At 42.6% G+C, this 14,798-nt stretch overlaps 1 protein-coding gene across 5 annotated transcripts in view; it reads right to left on the reverse strand.

The window, feature by feature from the left end:
• Positions 1-341: 341 nt before the first annotated feature.
• Positions 342-14,798, reverse strand: part of LOC137877326 (pleckstrin homology domain-containing family A member 5-like) — a 178,604-nt gene continuing 164,147 nt past the window's right edge. Inside the window, exons 22-31 of one of the 5 annotated variants that reach the window (XM_068717149.1) lie at positions 14,695-14,741; positions 13,679-13,876; positions 12,099-12,231; positions 10,103-10,224; positions 8,794-8,985; positions 8,520-8,657; positions 8,063-8,179; positions 5,682-5,827; positions 4,612-4,781; positions 342-3,538 (exon numbers count right to left, since the gene is read on the reverse strand). In XM_068717149.1, coding sequence (XP_068573250.1) covers positions 3,504-3,538; positions 4,612-4,781; positions 5,682-5,827; positions 8,063-8,179; positions 8,520-8,657; positions 8,794-8,985; positions 10,103-10,224; positions 12,099-12,231; positions 13,679-13,876; positions 14,695-14,741 — 1,298 coding nt within the window. In that variant the 3' untranslated portion in view covers positions 342-3,503. The remainder of the gene's footprint in view (positions 3,539-4,611; positions 4,782-5,681; positions 5,828-8,062; positions 8,180-8,519; positions 8,658-8,793; positions 8,986-10,102; positions 10,225-12,098; positions 12,232-13,678; positions 13,877-14,694; positions 14,742-14,798) is intronic. The other 4 variants (XM_068717151.1, XM_068717153.1, XM_068717150.1 and 1 more) reach the window with 4 other exon arrangements.

The following is a 14,798-nucleotide window of genomic DNA, read 5'->3' on the forward strand; positions in this document are numbered from 1 at the left end:
CTAATAAGCTCACATTGTCATCCAATTGATTGAAACACCTGACTCCAATTGCCCCTTTAAATTAATTGATAATCCTAGAGGTTCACTTACTTTTCACAACGGATATTGTTGCTAAATGAATAAGTATATTTTTTTGTATTTCATATGATGTTATTTTCTTACTTTCCTACTTCTCTTTTCTTTTGTAAAGTACTGGATACCTTCACCTCTTTCAAAGAAACTTAGACCTGTGATGTGAAAACAAGTAGACTTGTATTCATTTTAAAGAGTCACAAGCCAAAAAGGTTGGGAAGGACATGTCACGTAGTTCAAGCATGTCATTGTACAAAAAGAAAGATCAGAGAAATAGACCTGCAGACAAAATGCGAACAAAAAAACCCACATTTTAAGAACATCAACATTTATTTAACATGATATAAAACAGATGGGCTATGAACTTTTTGCATATTGACCCTAATAATATTAATACCTCTTATAGTTAGTTATAATATTCTTTTCAGTGTGTACATAAATTATGCTATCTTGTTTTATTGTTAATTTTTTTTACATTTTATACATCTATTTTAAATTGAATTTATGTCATGGAGCTCCATAGTCCGACTTATTGCTTGGTACATGTGCTATTCTCCAATTCTTCACCACCTATGACATATTCAAACGCAAAACATCTAATCTGTGTCATGTCCTGTGTATATCTTCTAAGTAATGTAAACTAAAGAGAAAAACAATAGGAGACATAACTGAAAAAGCAGACGAGAAATCCAAAACACACACTGTAGGAATAATCACAACTTCTGCAAAATACTTATTTCTGTCCAAAAGAATCAGCAGCATGAAGTGGCACCTTGTTGAAAAAGTAAAAATCTGCTTTATGTTCATATATGTACTTTGTATATATTTATATGTGTATATCCAATGACGGACAATATGTTATGTTGCATGTGCAAAATGAAGATATGATGATAAGGGAGCCTCCGGTCTCAAATGAACACAAAGAATCAAAATCAGAACAGGTTCAAATCCAAGAGCATCTGTGGTCATTTGGGTTGAAGTAAAGCACTGCATGTGTGTTGAGATTTGGTGCTTAGCCCATCTGCGGTGAGACTTCTCCTTTATGAAGGCGTACGCTCACCTCCAACAACTCAGTAACAGCAAATATCCCCTCCTCCAGATCAGTAGAATATTATGAGAGTGATTATGTTAAGATGACTTTAAGAATTAGTAAGGTATCAAATGTTCTGTGTATGGTTGGCAACACATATCTATGGAGCTATATTACTCCCAAAATAAGTCGTACATACAGTCACGATTGTGAAATGGTTTGATTTTGAATATTTATAGCAGTAAAAGTATAGCCAATCAACAACAACACAAAAAGGGAAAGAAAGAAAATCAGAAAATTAACAACTAGGGTCCGTGGGACTGACAACCAAAAAATACGACTAAGTGTTCACTCGCTTTGTTATTTATTATTCAGCCTGACTGGATAAAAACATTTTAACAACATGCTAATGAGTTTAGATTGTGGCCTGCAGTTCACAACTTCACAGATAAATCATTAGATAAGCTGCAGTGGTAAGTGTTCTTAGTTCTTTCTGACCCTGGACTCGGGTTGTGAAGCCTCTCTACAGTTCAAAGTTCTTTTCTCTCATGCTTCATATATGCGCTTTGATCACTTAGCGTGCGCACAACAGACCACGAATGACTGGAAGGAGAGACCTTTTGAAAGTGTTCTCTCCATTTGTACAATTAATCGTGTTGCGACTGAAATACAGCTGTGCGTGTGAGGCCTTGGCGTGAATTGTTCCGGTACGTATCCCTTTCTGCGTCAGAATCTCCGTTTGGCCCTGGGTTGCAGGGGCTCTAAAGGTGTGTTTACACTGTTCAGACGTTTCCCAGTAGTCCATCTCACGCTCGTCTGTTGAGAGAGATACTCTGCTATTTGAATCAATCAAGCTGACTACCCAGGCTGCGTAGCAGCTGCTCTACCCACTCCACACGTTAGCTGTGACCTGAAGCATGTTTTTAAACTTTCATCAGTTTTTTTCACATAACTGTAGGGATTGTGTGTTGGGCTCTGAGTGCTGCTAAAACACAGATGACTTACACTCAAAGCTGTGCCTGAGTGCATCCTGTGTAGACACTGATGAGGACTGAAGCCACCGGTCTGCTAACATGTTGATCTTAATACACAGCCTTTGTTAACTAATAGTGTGGCCAACAGATCAGACCATGGTTTTACTGTGCAGCCACTAGGTGTTCATTTGTATTATTGTGAACGAGGAGCTACCAAACAGCATATGTTACAGGAAGCCTACCTTCAATTATCTTTTTAAAACTCACCCACACGGAGGCAATGAGTTCTAAAAGAAGACGCCGGTTAAATTGTTTCAGCGTGACGGGATGAGCGTCTCCCAATGAGAGCTGGAAACTTTTCACCTTCACCTGTCCCTTTGGACCAAACCATCCACAGTGGAGGAAATGCGGGGCAAATACCATGAAAGTATTTTTGTGGTTTTTGTGAACCGGGCTCCTTCCAACTTCAGCTCTTTGGTACTCAATATTAGATATCTATACTATACTAGATGTTTCCTCACCCAAAAAATCTCATGAACACACAGAGACCAGTGGGTCTGTCTTCTCTGCGATACATTTGTCAGCCTCCCCTTCATCCAGAGCAAGTGCTCTACCTTGTGCTAACATTTTTACTTCCACCAGATGCAACCAAAGCTCTCAGCTGAAAAAAAACTTTCCTCTGAAGCGCTCCCAACTGGGCATTTTCAGAAGAGCGGATGGCGTTTTTAGCTGGGAAAAAAAACCTTGGTGGAAACATGACTTTGATACGAAATCGTTTTCAAATCCTTAACGTTGGATGTTAAAAAGTAGCCCTCCATCTCACTCCCTAACCCTTCAAGTAGCTCTCAGTCTCATTGACCCCTCTACAGGATAACAGATAATAAAACAAAATCAGTTGACACTTGAGTTTGTCAAATCTTTCTCGGTTCCTTTTCAATGATGGACCTGGTATGGCTGCCTGTTAATGCACAGCTGGAAACTGATTTGGAATCCATAAAAAGTATCAAGACTATAACGGACATTTCTTGTATTGCTCAGGTATATTTAATTGAAAACAGAGATAATTTGTAAAATTTGTATGCCTCCACCATTTCACAATCTTATTTTTATGCAGACATGTTTCGAGACAAATCTGACTCCATAGAATTGGTGTTTTGGTCAGGGACATATCAGTATGGAGAGATCTAACATGTGCTAAAGATACAGTTCATTTGCCTTTCTTTCTGTCTGGAAGTGATGGCGGCCCATCGGTGTGGAGTCAGTTAGCTGGGCTGTCATCCTCTCAGTCTCAGTCTCCTTGTGGGCATGTAACAGTAGTATCAAAGTAGTCCTGTTGTAAAGGCAGGAAGCCGTGGAGCATGCTCTGTGCAGGCGGGCTACATTTGGGCTTTACAGGACACCAGTGTGGATGTCGAGGCCAGCGTCGCTCACGTGTCACTGCTCACCAGGGTGAATGTCTGTGCTGCAGGGAGGAAAAGAAAGGGATCATTTCTCTTTTCAGTAGTGTCTGCTTCAACAGTGATAGAAGCAGAGATAAAATACACTAAAGATCACACTCCATACACTTGGAAAGTAGATATGTGTTTATGCTGGTTTCAAAGCCGAGGTATGAGGTCATAGAGGGACTTGGTGTTTCATACAGTACACACTGAATGTCTTCCCAGATTCCATTTTCATTCCATGAGTTGCAGTTTCACTGTTTACCCACTGGAGGATGCTGTCTGTTTGGCTAAGGAACTTTGTAGACTTGTTCCATCAGACATAGTAGATGGAAAAAAGTCTAATTCTACACTGTGATATAATATTTTTGTAGAAAATATATTTTCTATTCATTTATTCTGAACAGACAAATTAAACAGAAAACCCCACATGTGTAATCACAGGATGATAACTCTTTCTTTGTGTCACTATCCCAAAAATATTGTGGAATGTATGATCACTATCACCTAAATCTTTGCGGCCCTACAATATATTTTGGCAGACCATATGCTATGATGTCAGAGCGTCTTTAAAGGTGCAGAATTCCAGATTGGGAGCATTTCAGTTGTCTCTCAATGGCTCTCAACATGGCGACCCCGGAGCCGGCGGCCTGTAGCTAGCTAATGGTGCTAACAGCACTAACAGAGTTTACCTGAGGGGGAACCAGGAACTAAAAGCAACAAAGCGAGCAAAGAGAAGCTCATACGACAACACACACTGTGAGCGACTGTGGAGTGGTTCGTCCCTCAATCAGAAGATCGGCGACTCCTCTAGTCTGTGTCCATGTGTATTTGGGCAAGACACTGAACTGTGTATGAATGCTTGTGAAAAATGACATAGTCCTGATGAGCAGTTGCACCTTGCATGGTAGCCCCTCCCATCAGTGTATGAATGGGTGTGAAGGGGTGAATGTAGTGTTAAAGAGCTTTGAGTGGTCGGATGACTAGAAACGCTTTACAAGTACAGTCCAGTTACACAGGTGTGAATGTCTGCTCAGGTAGACACTACACTGAATAAAACGTTGAAGGTGATGTGATGGAGGCAGGTTTCACTCACAAGCCAACATGTTGTTGTTGTTGTTGTTGGGTTTCTTTTCGTCGGCTGTCAGCTGGTTGGAAGAATCCAATCTCTTCTCCAGCTTCTCCTCTCTGGTGGTTTGTTGCGTCACGTCTGGTTCCTCGTCCCTTGGCTCTGGGCTCGGCGTTTCAGGCTCAGGAGTCTGGAAGCTACAATCGGCAGAAGCAGAGTAGGTCACACTCTGCAAGGATGTGCAGACATTTTGAGAGGCTGTTACTCTACCCTTAAGGGGTTATAGAAAACATAAGATAGCATAGATGTCAATATGTTTGGATTAGAATTTTGACATATGTTTGTTTTAGAGACATGTCTAATATTAGGACCTTGCATTAACCTGTGCATTTGGGTAGCTATATAAATTAAGGTTGATGGGTCAGCTTTTTGTCTTCCCTCATTCACATAGATCAATGTGATATATATATATATATATATATCTGGATATCTATATATATTTGATTAAATCACCAGGTATCATGTCTGTAAACAACCAACCTGTTAATAGCCAACGGTTTGATCCAGGCTTGGCTGAGACTTAGTTGAACACAGTCTGATGCTGCAGTACAGTATGACTGTACTGAGTGCCTCCCACTCAAGCTATCCATCAGTGGTAACTGCTAGCAGCATCATTTAGCATTTTAGCCCACTGACAATGAATATTCACTCTGGATCTGTTTATTTGTTTCACAACAGTCCTTATGTGACAGCTCCATACTTTCCCCCATAGGGGAGTGACCTCGCTGGATGACAATTGATGATGTCTACACAGACACCAATCAATCACCTCGCTGTGCTAACATCATACAATGTATTCCACATACATAGTATGATGTGTGCAGAGGACCGTGACGGTGCTGCAAGAATACACAAACTGGTCCAGCCCTACCCATCTATACCTATGGGGACATCAATAATGGATGAGGGTCGTGAGACTTTTGGGACGTAATAGCTTCTATTTGAAGAGATTTGAAGGGACCTTAGTGCATGCACACACACACACACACACACACACACACACACACACACACACACACACACACACTCACACACACCTGTTTTCAGTGGTGGTGTTTGTCGGCGAGCTGGTCAGATCTTGCTCTCTGCTTTCTTCATCCTCAAAAGGCTGAAGGTTTACAATCTCCACGTGCTGAGGCTCTGTGCCCAGGTCCAGAATCACCACCCTCTGGCTTTCACACAGCTGAAACACACAAACACGTTTGAATTAGAAAGTGGAGAGTTTGGCATGGCAATCACATACAGAGAGTAGTATTGGTACCAGGAATTACTCAAAGCAAACTGAACTCCCCTTTGAAACAGTAAGAATTGTCAGTGATGTATCTTTTATTTCAGCAAGACTTCCATTGTGCTGTCGTGACATGCTATTTTTTTTTAACTTAAACACAAAAAGAAACAATGATCACTACAGAGAAATGGAAATGAATATTGACCAACATTGAAATATGTCAGTATATCTGATGTCTGACAACAGAGTTAGTGGATAAGTAATAAATAAATGAAGTGAGAACAAACAATACATGAGGAAATAAGTCACTTAAATGAGTAGATGGATGACAAAGTAGAGGAAAAAAAACAACTAAATAAAGATGTTAAAACAACAAATGACTGATTGAATAAGTCATTAGATAATACATATTTGGTGGTGTGTACAGTCTAGGACTTCATGACTGCAGGACACCAAGGAAGATGTTGGCATAGTTGTTGATCTTTATGGTGTCAGTGTTTCCTGTTCTTTTGTGTTTGTTCTTTTTAAAGTGGCCAGCACACACATTGCTGCTTCTTTTAGTACTTTCATCAACACCTCCATGATGAATGTACACCGTTTGTAGATGGTTTCGGCACTCCGTAAAGACTCGATAGAGATGAGCAAAGTACCGGTAAAGGACATGCTTTCATATCAACAGGAGCTGCTGCTCCACATACGTCATGACTGTGTGAGCCTGACATGGAGCTTCTGTCTCTGTCACTCCATCCATTTTATCTACCAAGATCCACCTGGATCATCAGCTAATGATGTGGATCATGGACTTCCTGACCCTAAGAACACGAAGGGTGCTGGTCAACAGAAGGCACACACCCACTGGCTCCCCCCAGGGCTGAGTCCTCTCACCTCTGATTTTCATCCTGAATAGAGACTGTTCTCATTTCCTTGCTCTCTGGCCCTGCCCACGATCACTGGCCTGGGAGTTTGTGGAATGATGAGACAGCTGAATGTCACCAAGACCAAGGAGATGTTTGTGGAATTCACCAAGCATGGCGTGGTGAGGATTGCGGCCCTAGTTCATGGGGAGCCGGTGGAAGCTGTAGACTAGTACAAATATCTGGGCACTGTCATTGATAACAAACTGTGTTTTGAAGCTCACACAGAGGTGCTCATCAAGAAGCACCAACAGCATTAGTATTTCCTGAGGAAGCTAAACTCCTTTGGGATATGCAGGAATATCCTCACTACATTGTGCAACTTCATGGAAAGCACAATGACTTTCTCATTCATCTGTCGGTTCAACGCTATCACCATCAAAACCAAGAAAGGTCTCCAGAGTACAGTGACCGCCTGCTCCAAAACCATAGGCCACCCTCTCCGGTCTCTGATCCCACTGCACGATCTGCAAACCAAGTCCACTACATCCTTGTAATGGGCTTTGTTTGCACCCCCCATGTCCTACACCAGCTTGGTTTACACCCCCCCATGTCCTACACCAGCCCCTTCGAATGGCTGCCCTCTGGCAGGCGTGTGTGCCGCCCTGCAACAAGGACACTTGAGTCTTTTTTGAGTCTGCTTCCGGGCCCCTCCTATTCCCCTGGGACTCACCGCTACACCTACTGCCACCAGTATGTGTGTTTCTACTATGCCTGCCACAGGAATTTTCTCTCCAGGGACAAATACAGTTTTTGAGTTGAATTGGATGGAGATCCAGGGTGGCATCCCACTGGAGAGTAGCCCAGACGCAGCTATCAATCCTGGCTGAATCCTGGAGATCAAGCCCTTAAAGCCAACCTGAATACTTCCACATGTCCCAGATTACAGTTAGAGAAGATACAGCCACAATAGTAGATACTTGGCTGTGTGGCAGACCTGGCTGAATGTATGGTGAAGCTGGGTGCCCCTGCAGCAACCACTTAACATTACACTACACTTATCATAAAAGATATTTTTTGCAGTGCAATCACTGAAAGAGCTTTGTTAAAACTCCTAAAATGGTTTAACACTCCAGAAGACTTTGGTCTTTTCAAGGAATTTATTGATAATAAATAAAGATAATGAATAACACCTTCAACAGCTTGTCACTGAATTTCATTTTTAACTTTCAAAGGAAAGCAAAAATGAAAAATGAATAGAAGCTGTAACAGGAAGTGATTGAATGAAGACAAGCCCATAGTTCCACCCTGGCTGTGCAGGCCTTGTCTTCAGTACCTCATTGTCACTGCTGGTGGCCTCAGCCTGCGGCTCCTTCACACTCGGCAGGGTCATGTCCCTGTCCCGCTGCACCTCCTCACACTCATTTTTCACCTCCTCCACTCTCTGCACCTCCTGGAGATTGAAACAGAATCTTGTCATGATCTGTTTGTACAGTCATTATGAGAAATGTGCATCTTATTCATCATTATATGACCAACCCTTTATCTAATCCCTATTGTAACAATGATGAAAAAAAAAAAAAAATGCAGAAAAATAGTATTACTTGTACCGTGTACTTATAAAGATACACATTTGATAATCTTATACTGCATTTGCAGTTAATACAAGTTAACCAAAATCCAAATGCTTGTTTGTTTCGTTTTTGTATTTATTGTTAAAGTTTGCATTTGTTTCTCAGCTGGTTGCCAGGGCAGCGTGAAGTCTACAGCGAGTGAAAACAGATCCTCTGAACCTGAGGGGCACGTTCTGTGAGAGTCCCTCCAGCCTCAGCAGCCGTCCTGCTCTGCTCCATGTGAGCCACCTTCAGCTGCTGCAGAGCTGCCTCCAGCTCCACAGGGTCTGCACAGGCCCCCTCTGTCTGGACCCGGCTCTGCACACACACACACACACACACACACACACACACACACACACATAAATGTTTGCCAGAAAGGATAAGGTAAGCTCCAGAGCTGAACGAGTATCGTTAAGGTTATGTGTACATGTGTGTGTGCGTGTGATATCACCTGCTGGATAATCAAAGGGTTGTCTTTGCTGAAGGATGGCGAGCGGGATGGGGTTTCTCTCTTCTTCTCTCGGAGCGAGGAGGCCTGCTGGTTTCTCCTCATCCTCTCCAACTGCTCCTCCACACTCATCCTCGTTCTACCCATCTCTCTCTCCCCAAACCCTGTCTGATCCACTGCACTTCTGGGTCGGTCCTGTACAGGACAAGACTCAGTGTTACTTTCTTTTTCTGCCTGAGGAATGACTGCATGACCATGACGACAGTGTTGGTATGTATGGGCTTTGTTTGTCTGGTTTTTTAGTTGTCGGCCTCCTCTCGCTGGTATGGCCGTGCAGTTTCAATGTATTGTGGTTGAGCACATGGCTACATCTGATAGTACTTCATCTGTATTTAACATGGACTCCAGCACATTCTGCATGACAGCACATTACAAGTCCTGTTGCAGGTGTGGTGAGGGTCGGCTCTTAATAAATGCTGGTTAAAAGATGTTTGAGGTGGTGGTGGTAGAATTCAGCATAAAGTAGGTTTTCCACAGATGCATCAGTACAACGATAATTAACATAATCACCACTCTGTTTATCTATTGAACAGAAATACTGCATTCACTAATTCATTTTTTTGCCTCCTGTTTGCAGATTTTTTGATGAGTATTCGGCTGCTGTCAATAAAACTCAACTTCCTGCACGTTTCACACTAGAACAAGGAGAGGGAAGGGCTATGATCTTTTAACATGAAAGGTCTGTGCAGGAGATGTTTAGTCTGCACTCAACATGGTACTAGACTCCTCTTATTACGTCTTCTCTTCCCTGCTCCAGTTAAGTTTGTTTTAGCATCATGGTTTCATCTGTTTCTACGGTTGAATGCTGCATGTAGTTAATGTGTTCATTACTGGAGATATTTAAGATTTCAACGGCTGCAGCACGACCAGATCAACTGGAGAAAAAACCTCAACCACAACAACTGGGATTGGAGCTACATATTAAGGAATACAAGGACAAGTTTTTGTATGTTGCACTGAAAAAAATAAGATAAAGACAATATGTTTCACTACTAAATCAACCCAGAACACCAGAGAGAGATTTGAACAAGAACTTTCAGCACTGAGATGTGAAGAAAGGAATGAAGCTCTTCTGTAAGTACTGCCTGCTCTGACTCCGATAGAGCCACATGTCATTATCAATGCAGATATGTATTTCCTTATTGGTAGGGCTTGGTAGGGATTACGAATCTAAAGAGCTCTGACTCAACAAACATTCTATAAAACTATATAAAACGTTTATATATCTGTTGATGCTGAGGGCAAAACCTACAGATCTGGATTCAGGCTTCTTGGTCTTCCTCAGGGTGACATAGGAGGGAATGGTGGAGGACTCTGGGGGACTCATGGGAGATTTGGTCCTGGGAGGAATGATGCCCACTGGGTAGAGGGGCACTGTTGGAGAGATGGCAAGGAACAGTGTCACTTCCACATTAGCAAACAAACACTGCGGTCAGGCTAATTGCTCGTGTTGTGGCAAAAAATTCAACATGGTTCATTTCACAAAAGGTACAAAACATGTTGTTAACAAACAGGAGACATTCAGGACGTTGTCATTTTGAAACAGTTTGATACGTGTTTGAGTGCAATAACAGAAGAAAGGATTAACCTTATTTTCACAAATAAAATAAGAAAACAATACAATATATATGCATACATATACACAACACATACATATACATCTATACAATAAGACAATGTGAATTGTCAACTCAGACAACCCAAATGTCACACGTGTTTCCACACATATGCTTAGAGAAATCCATCTGGTGTCTGCTCTCTAAGATAATTAAAATGGCATGTCTTAAATGTTTAATACTCTCAGTAATAAACATTTAATACATGGAGTCCAAATGAGACGTTTGAGATGTTCAGAATCCTACCATGCCACAGCTGTGACTGCAGTACTTTTAAATTCCAGTATTGTTCAACCTGGGTCTTGTTCCCATAATTGTTGCCGTTTTGATTTTGGATGATGGACTTGTGTTAAGAAACCTCAGGAGAGTCTGGTAACCTCCGGAGGTTCTGGAAACATGGACTCTAGCAAAGCAACAGATTCTGGTTCAAGCTTTCTGAGCCACAATAAGTCCGTTTTTCCAACGCTTGTCTGGGTCCAAGTTACCTGAGGGAGTAGCAATCAACAATAATTTGTAGATTTCAAAGAAAAAAAGTGCAAAAGTGTGTTTGTTCATAATAAGTGTTGAACTTCTCTGTAAAGCTTTTTCATCAGAAAAGAGCCAACAAACACAGTTGTGGGTTTCAGTAAGCAGAATGAGACTTCCTCTGAGTGAGTCACTGTTTTTTACCAGGGGTCCAACTTATACCACAGTGATGCCCATCCCATCACTGGACTGGAGACCAGAGAAGATGTTGGTCCTGAGCTTTAGCTCCAGTGTTTGAACAGTGAACGTCACGTTACTCAGAACAGTTAGTTCTGACCAAATAAGTACACTTGAAGCGGCATTCCACAAGTGCTGTAACTACATCAACAGTACAGCAACTAGGACTTTTAACTGTATCGCTCTCCTTCAGTGGCGTAAGGTAGCTATAAAGGGCCTCAGTGCACACTAGTCAATAGTTATGAAGCACACACACGCACACCACATATATGAACCATCAATGTGTTGGATTTTACAGTCAAATGAGTTATTAAGGCTAAAACTCTCTCCTCGCTACGGGACCCAATGCAGCCGCACTGCCTGCACTTTACACCCCTGCTCAGCTTTGCAGGCATTAGAATAACCGGTAACTACATTAACCGTGAGCTGATCTGTGACGACGGGAAGGAGCCTGGATACTTAAGTAACAGCTGCGACAGACAGCTTTGTGTCCTGGGAGTAAAAAAGCTGCAACAGATGTTACCCAGGATGAGGCAGGGACACACGTGTATGAGAGCCACTGGCATCCAGAGACCTTCTGGGACATCTTTATATGAACATGCAGGGACTATGTGGTGTATTGTGATTCATAGTCTGAAAGCTCCCTAAAAGGTAAGTGGAGAACATTCACGGAGACAAAGGAACCGTGGAACAACGTACTGTCCATCAAACGGGTAAATGCTCATGTGTTGCTATTTGTGTTGGAGTAATAAAATAGATGATTAGATAAACAAACATACCATGATCTGGTGTGGCTTCTTATTGCAAACTAATAAAGAGTTTGTGGAGCATAAAAGCATATCACACTCAAGGTTGCACTGATTATCAGCAGCATAAACATCCAACACTGCATACGTGGAAGTAGCTTCAGCTTTACGTGAGTCTCGTTACCTTTTGAAGCTGAAGTGTCCTTACTCTCAGAGCTCTCCGTCTTGTCCTTGTCCTCACTGTTGGCCTCGTCTACTTCCTCCTTCACCGTGGTCAGCTCCGGCTCGCTCTTATACAGCCGGTAGTCTGGAGCTTGCTGTCAGGGAGAGATTGCTCAGGGTCAGAATACACACTGAGCAGCAGCAGTCAGGCGCACACAACAACCACACACGCACACACACACATGCGCGCGCGCACACACACACACACACACACACACACCCTTGTGGACTTTAAGAAAAAGCAGGGGTTGTCAGTGGTTCTTTGGTTGCCATACTATATCTATATGGAAGTGTAATTTTTTTTATTTGTAGTCTTTGAGTGGGCTGCTTGGGATGTTTGAAAACTCATGAAAGTTTGCAGACGCCTCACATGTGGTAAAAATACATATCTGATTTGGCTCAACAGCAACTCTTTTTTTCAGAGTTGAAGCCCCACCATTTACTTTCCAGGCTGTATGGAATGTGTATGTAACATGTGGAGATGTTCAAAAAGTCACTTGGAAGTGAACCATATACCCAACAGGAAGTCAGCCATTTCATTTCATGTGCAATTTTAGGCCTTTTTTTTTTTGCTTTTTACAGGCGCTGCACTTTAAAGAAGTCCTCCTACAGAATTCATTAGATCTACTTCAAATCCAAACTCTTGAGTTTTCATGGAACGAACTTGCTGTGGAATGGCAGCCATTTTGCGCAATTCTTCATGAAACAGGAAGTTGTCCAGTCTGTCCTCCGGTGAGCCTGACAGGCGGGAAGGTGCGAGGGCCCGATCGTCCCTGCTTAATTTCTTGTTGCTGTTGATGAGCTACGTACTGAGGCTGAAGTACAAATCCCAAATTTACTGAGAGTTTATAACAGATTAGGACTGTTGTAAGAGGAAAAAATCTTGCCATTTCAAGAGAAACGTCTTTATGAGATACAAATTAAAAATATATATATATTTCAAGATACAAGTTGTAACATAACAAGAAAAATTGTCATTTTATAGGAAAGACTTCCTGTTTAGTTTATATTATTTTGACAACAACCTCATAGTTTTACATGGAAAAGTTGTATTTCAGCATTTATTTATGAAATAGCATGTTTTAATGCTCTGTGTAGGGAGTTCTCTGGTGCTATAAAAAGTATTTTTCAATGAGCACACTCAAATTAGAAGGCAAGACACACTCAAAACACCATTGTAAACCAACACAATAAAACATCACCCTCACAAGAATGGAATTCCACAAATAAATCCATGTAGGGACCAGAATGGGTCTGATCATGACAGTGACGGCTGGATGGAGCATGGATTAAAGGGGTAAAAAGCAAAACAACACTGAAATGAGTTGCATGTATCCAGAATGAGTCTCCTCAGTGTCGATCAGGTCAGCCTTTAGGGTGGATTGGACAGGTGAAGATGATACACATGGATGTAAAGATGGTTGTGAGCCCACAGAGTCTTCGGCGTGCTAATGGCTGGCGGTCACAGTGAAGATGTGGACGGGGGGGGGGGGGGGGGGGGAGCAGACATGGGAGGTTATGAAGGTTCTCAGTGGTTCTTACGCTGTGCACTCCGTTCCTGGTGCCGGCCTTACGATCCTCGGGGCGGTGCGTGTGGGGGGGCAGGCGGCCGCCGGGGTGCGAGTGGTGGGGGGGCACGTGAGGGGGGCGCTCTGATGAGTCGTAGTACTGGGGGAGGGGCGGGCGGGGGGGCACGCTGTCGCCCTCCTTGAGAGGACTGAGCGGCAGCAGCGTCACTGCCTGTTGACAGTTAACACAGCTGGTCTCATTCTAAGGAAATCACAGGCTCTTACTGGACCGTACTTATGCTGACGAGTTGGGATCAGAACAGCTGCCTGCTGCTGCTGGAACTAAAACAGTAACGTTGTGAGCTGTAAAACCAAAACCGTGATCTGAAAGATGCTTCGTAGAGCTGAAGGGAGCTGCAGAGAGTAATGTCTGCACGTCTGTGCCAAACACAAACTTGCACCCGTAACGCAAGACAAGAATTGGCTTTGTGCTCAGCCTGAACACACCTTCTGTAAAGCAAAGCACAGAGCTGTTACCTGAGCTCAATAGGCAATGGGCAACGATAGGCAGCATACAAAGGTAATCATGAATTAGTTTGTTTATTGGAATAAAAATGAAATTTGCTGCATTACCAACTGCCTGTATTTGGCAAAAAGGTCACTTTGATAGATTAGCTACGTCATATCGTACTGAATTAAAGTGAACCCAGTGAATGCCTGGTCAGACGGAAATCAATGGAAACACTGCTTAGAGGCTGAACTGCATGTTGATGTCTCAGTACCTGTAAGTTAAATCTCATCTCGTCTTGTAAATCGTGTTAAATAACACACAGCTAGTGTTTAACTGACTACTGGCCATGTGCTTCATGCTAACCCTCGGGCAAACGGACTGACTCTCAGATAGCCGGCTTTATGATGTTGGTTGTTTACCCTACCAAGATCACAGACTCATTCTGTCTTCAAAATGACTTTTAAGACATTAACTGGAGTGTAAACACGTGAAAGCTGAGAGTGTGGTGTACTGTGTGTGTGTGCTGGGCGCTGCCTCACCTCATTCTTCTGTAGACTGGAGAGCGGTTTGGAAGCAGGTAAACCTGCTGAATATGGAGAGAAGAACTTTAACATTTTCTACGATAAAAGACATCTGAGAAAGC

This window comes from Cebidichthys violaceus, unplaced genomic scaffold (assembly GCF_023349555.1).
Source record: "Cebidichthys violaceus isolate CVI_PGR_0920_01 unplaced genomic scaffold, fCebVio1.0.p SCAF_21, whole genome shotgun sequence".
Taxonomy (NCBI): Eukaryota; Metazoa; Chordata; class Actinopteri; order Perciformes; family Stichaeidae; genus Cebidichthys; species Cebidichthys violaceus.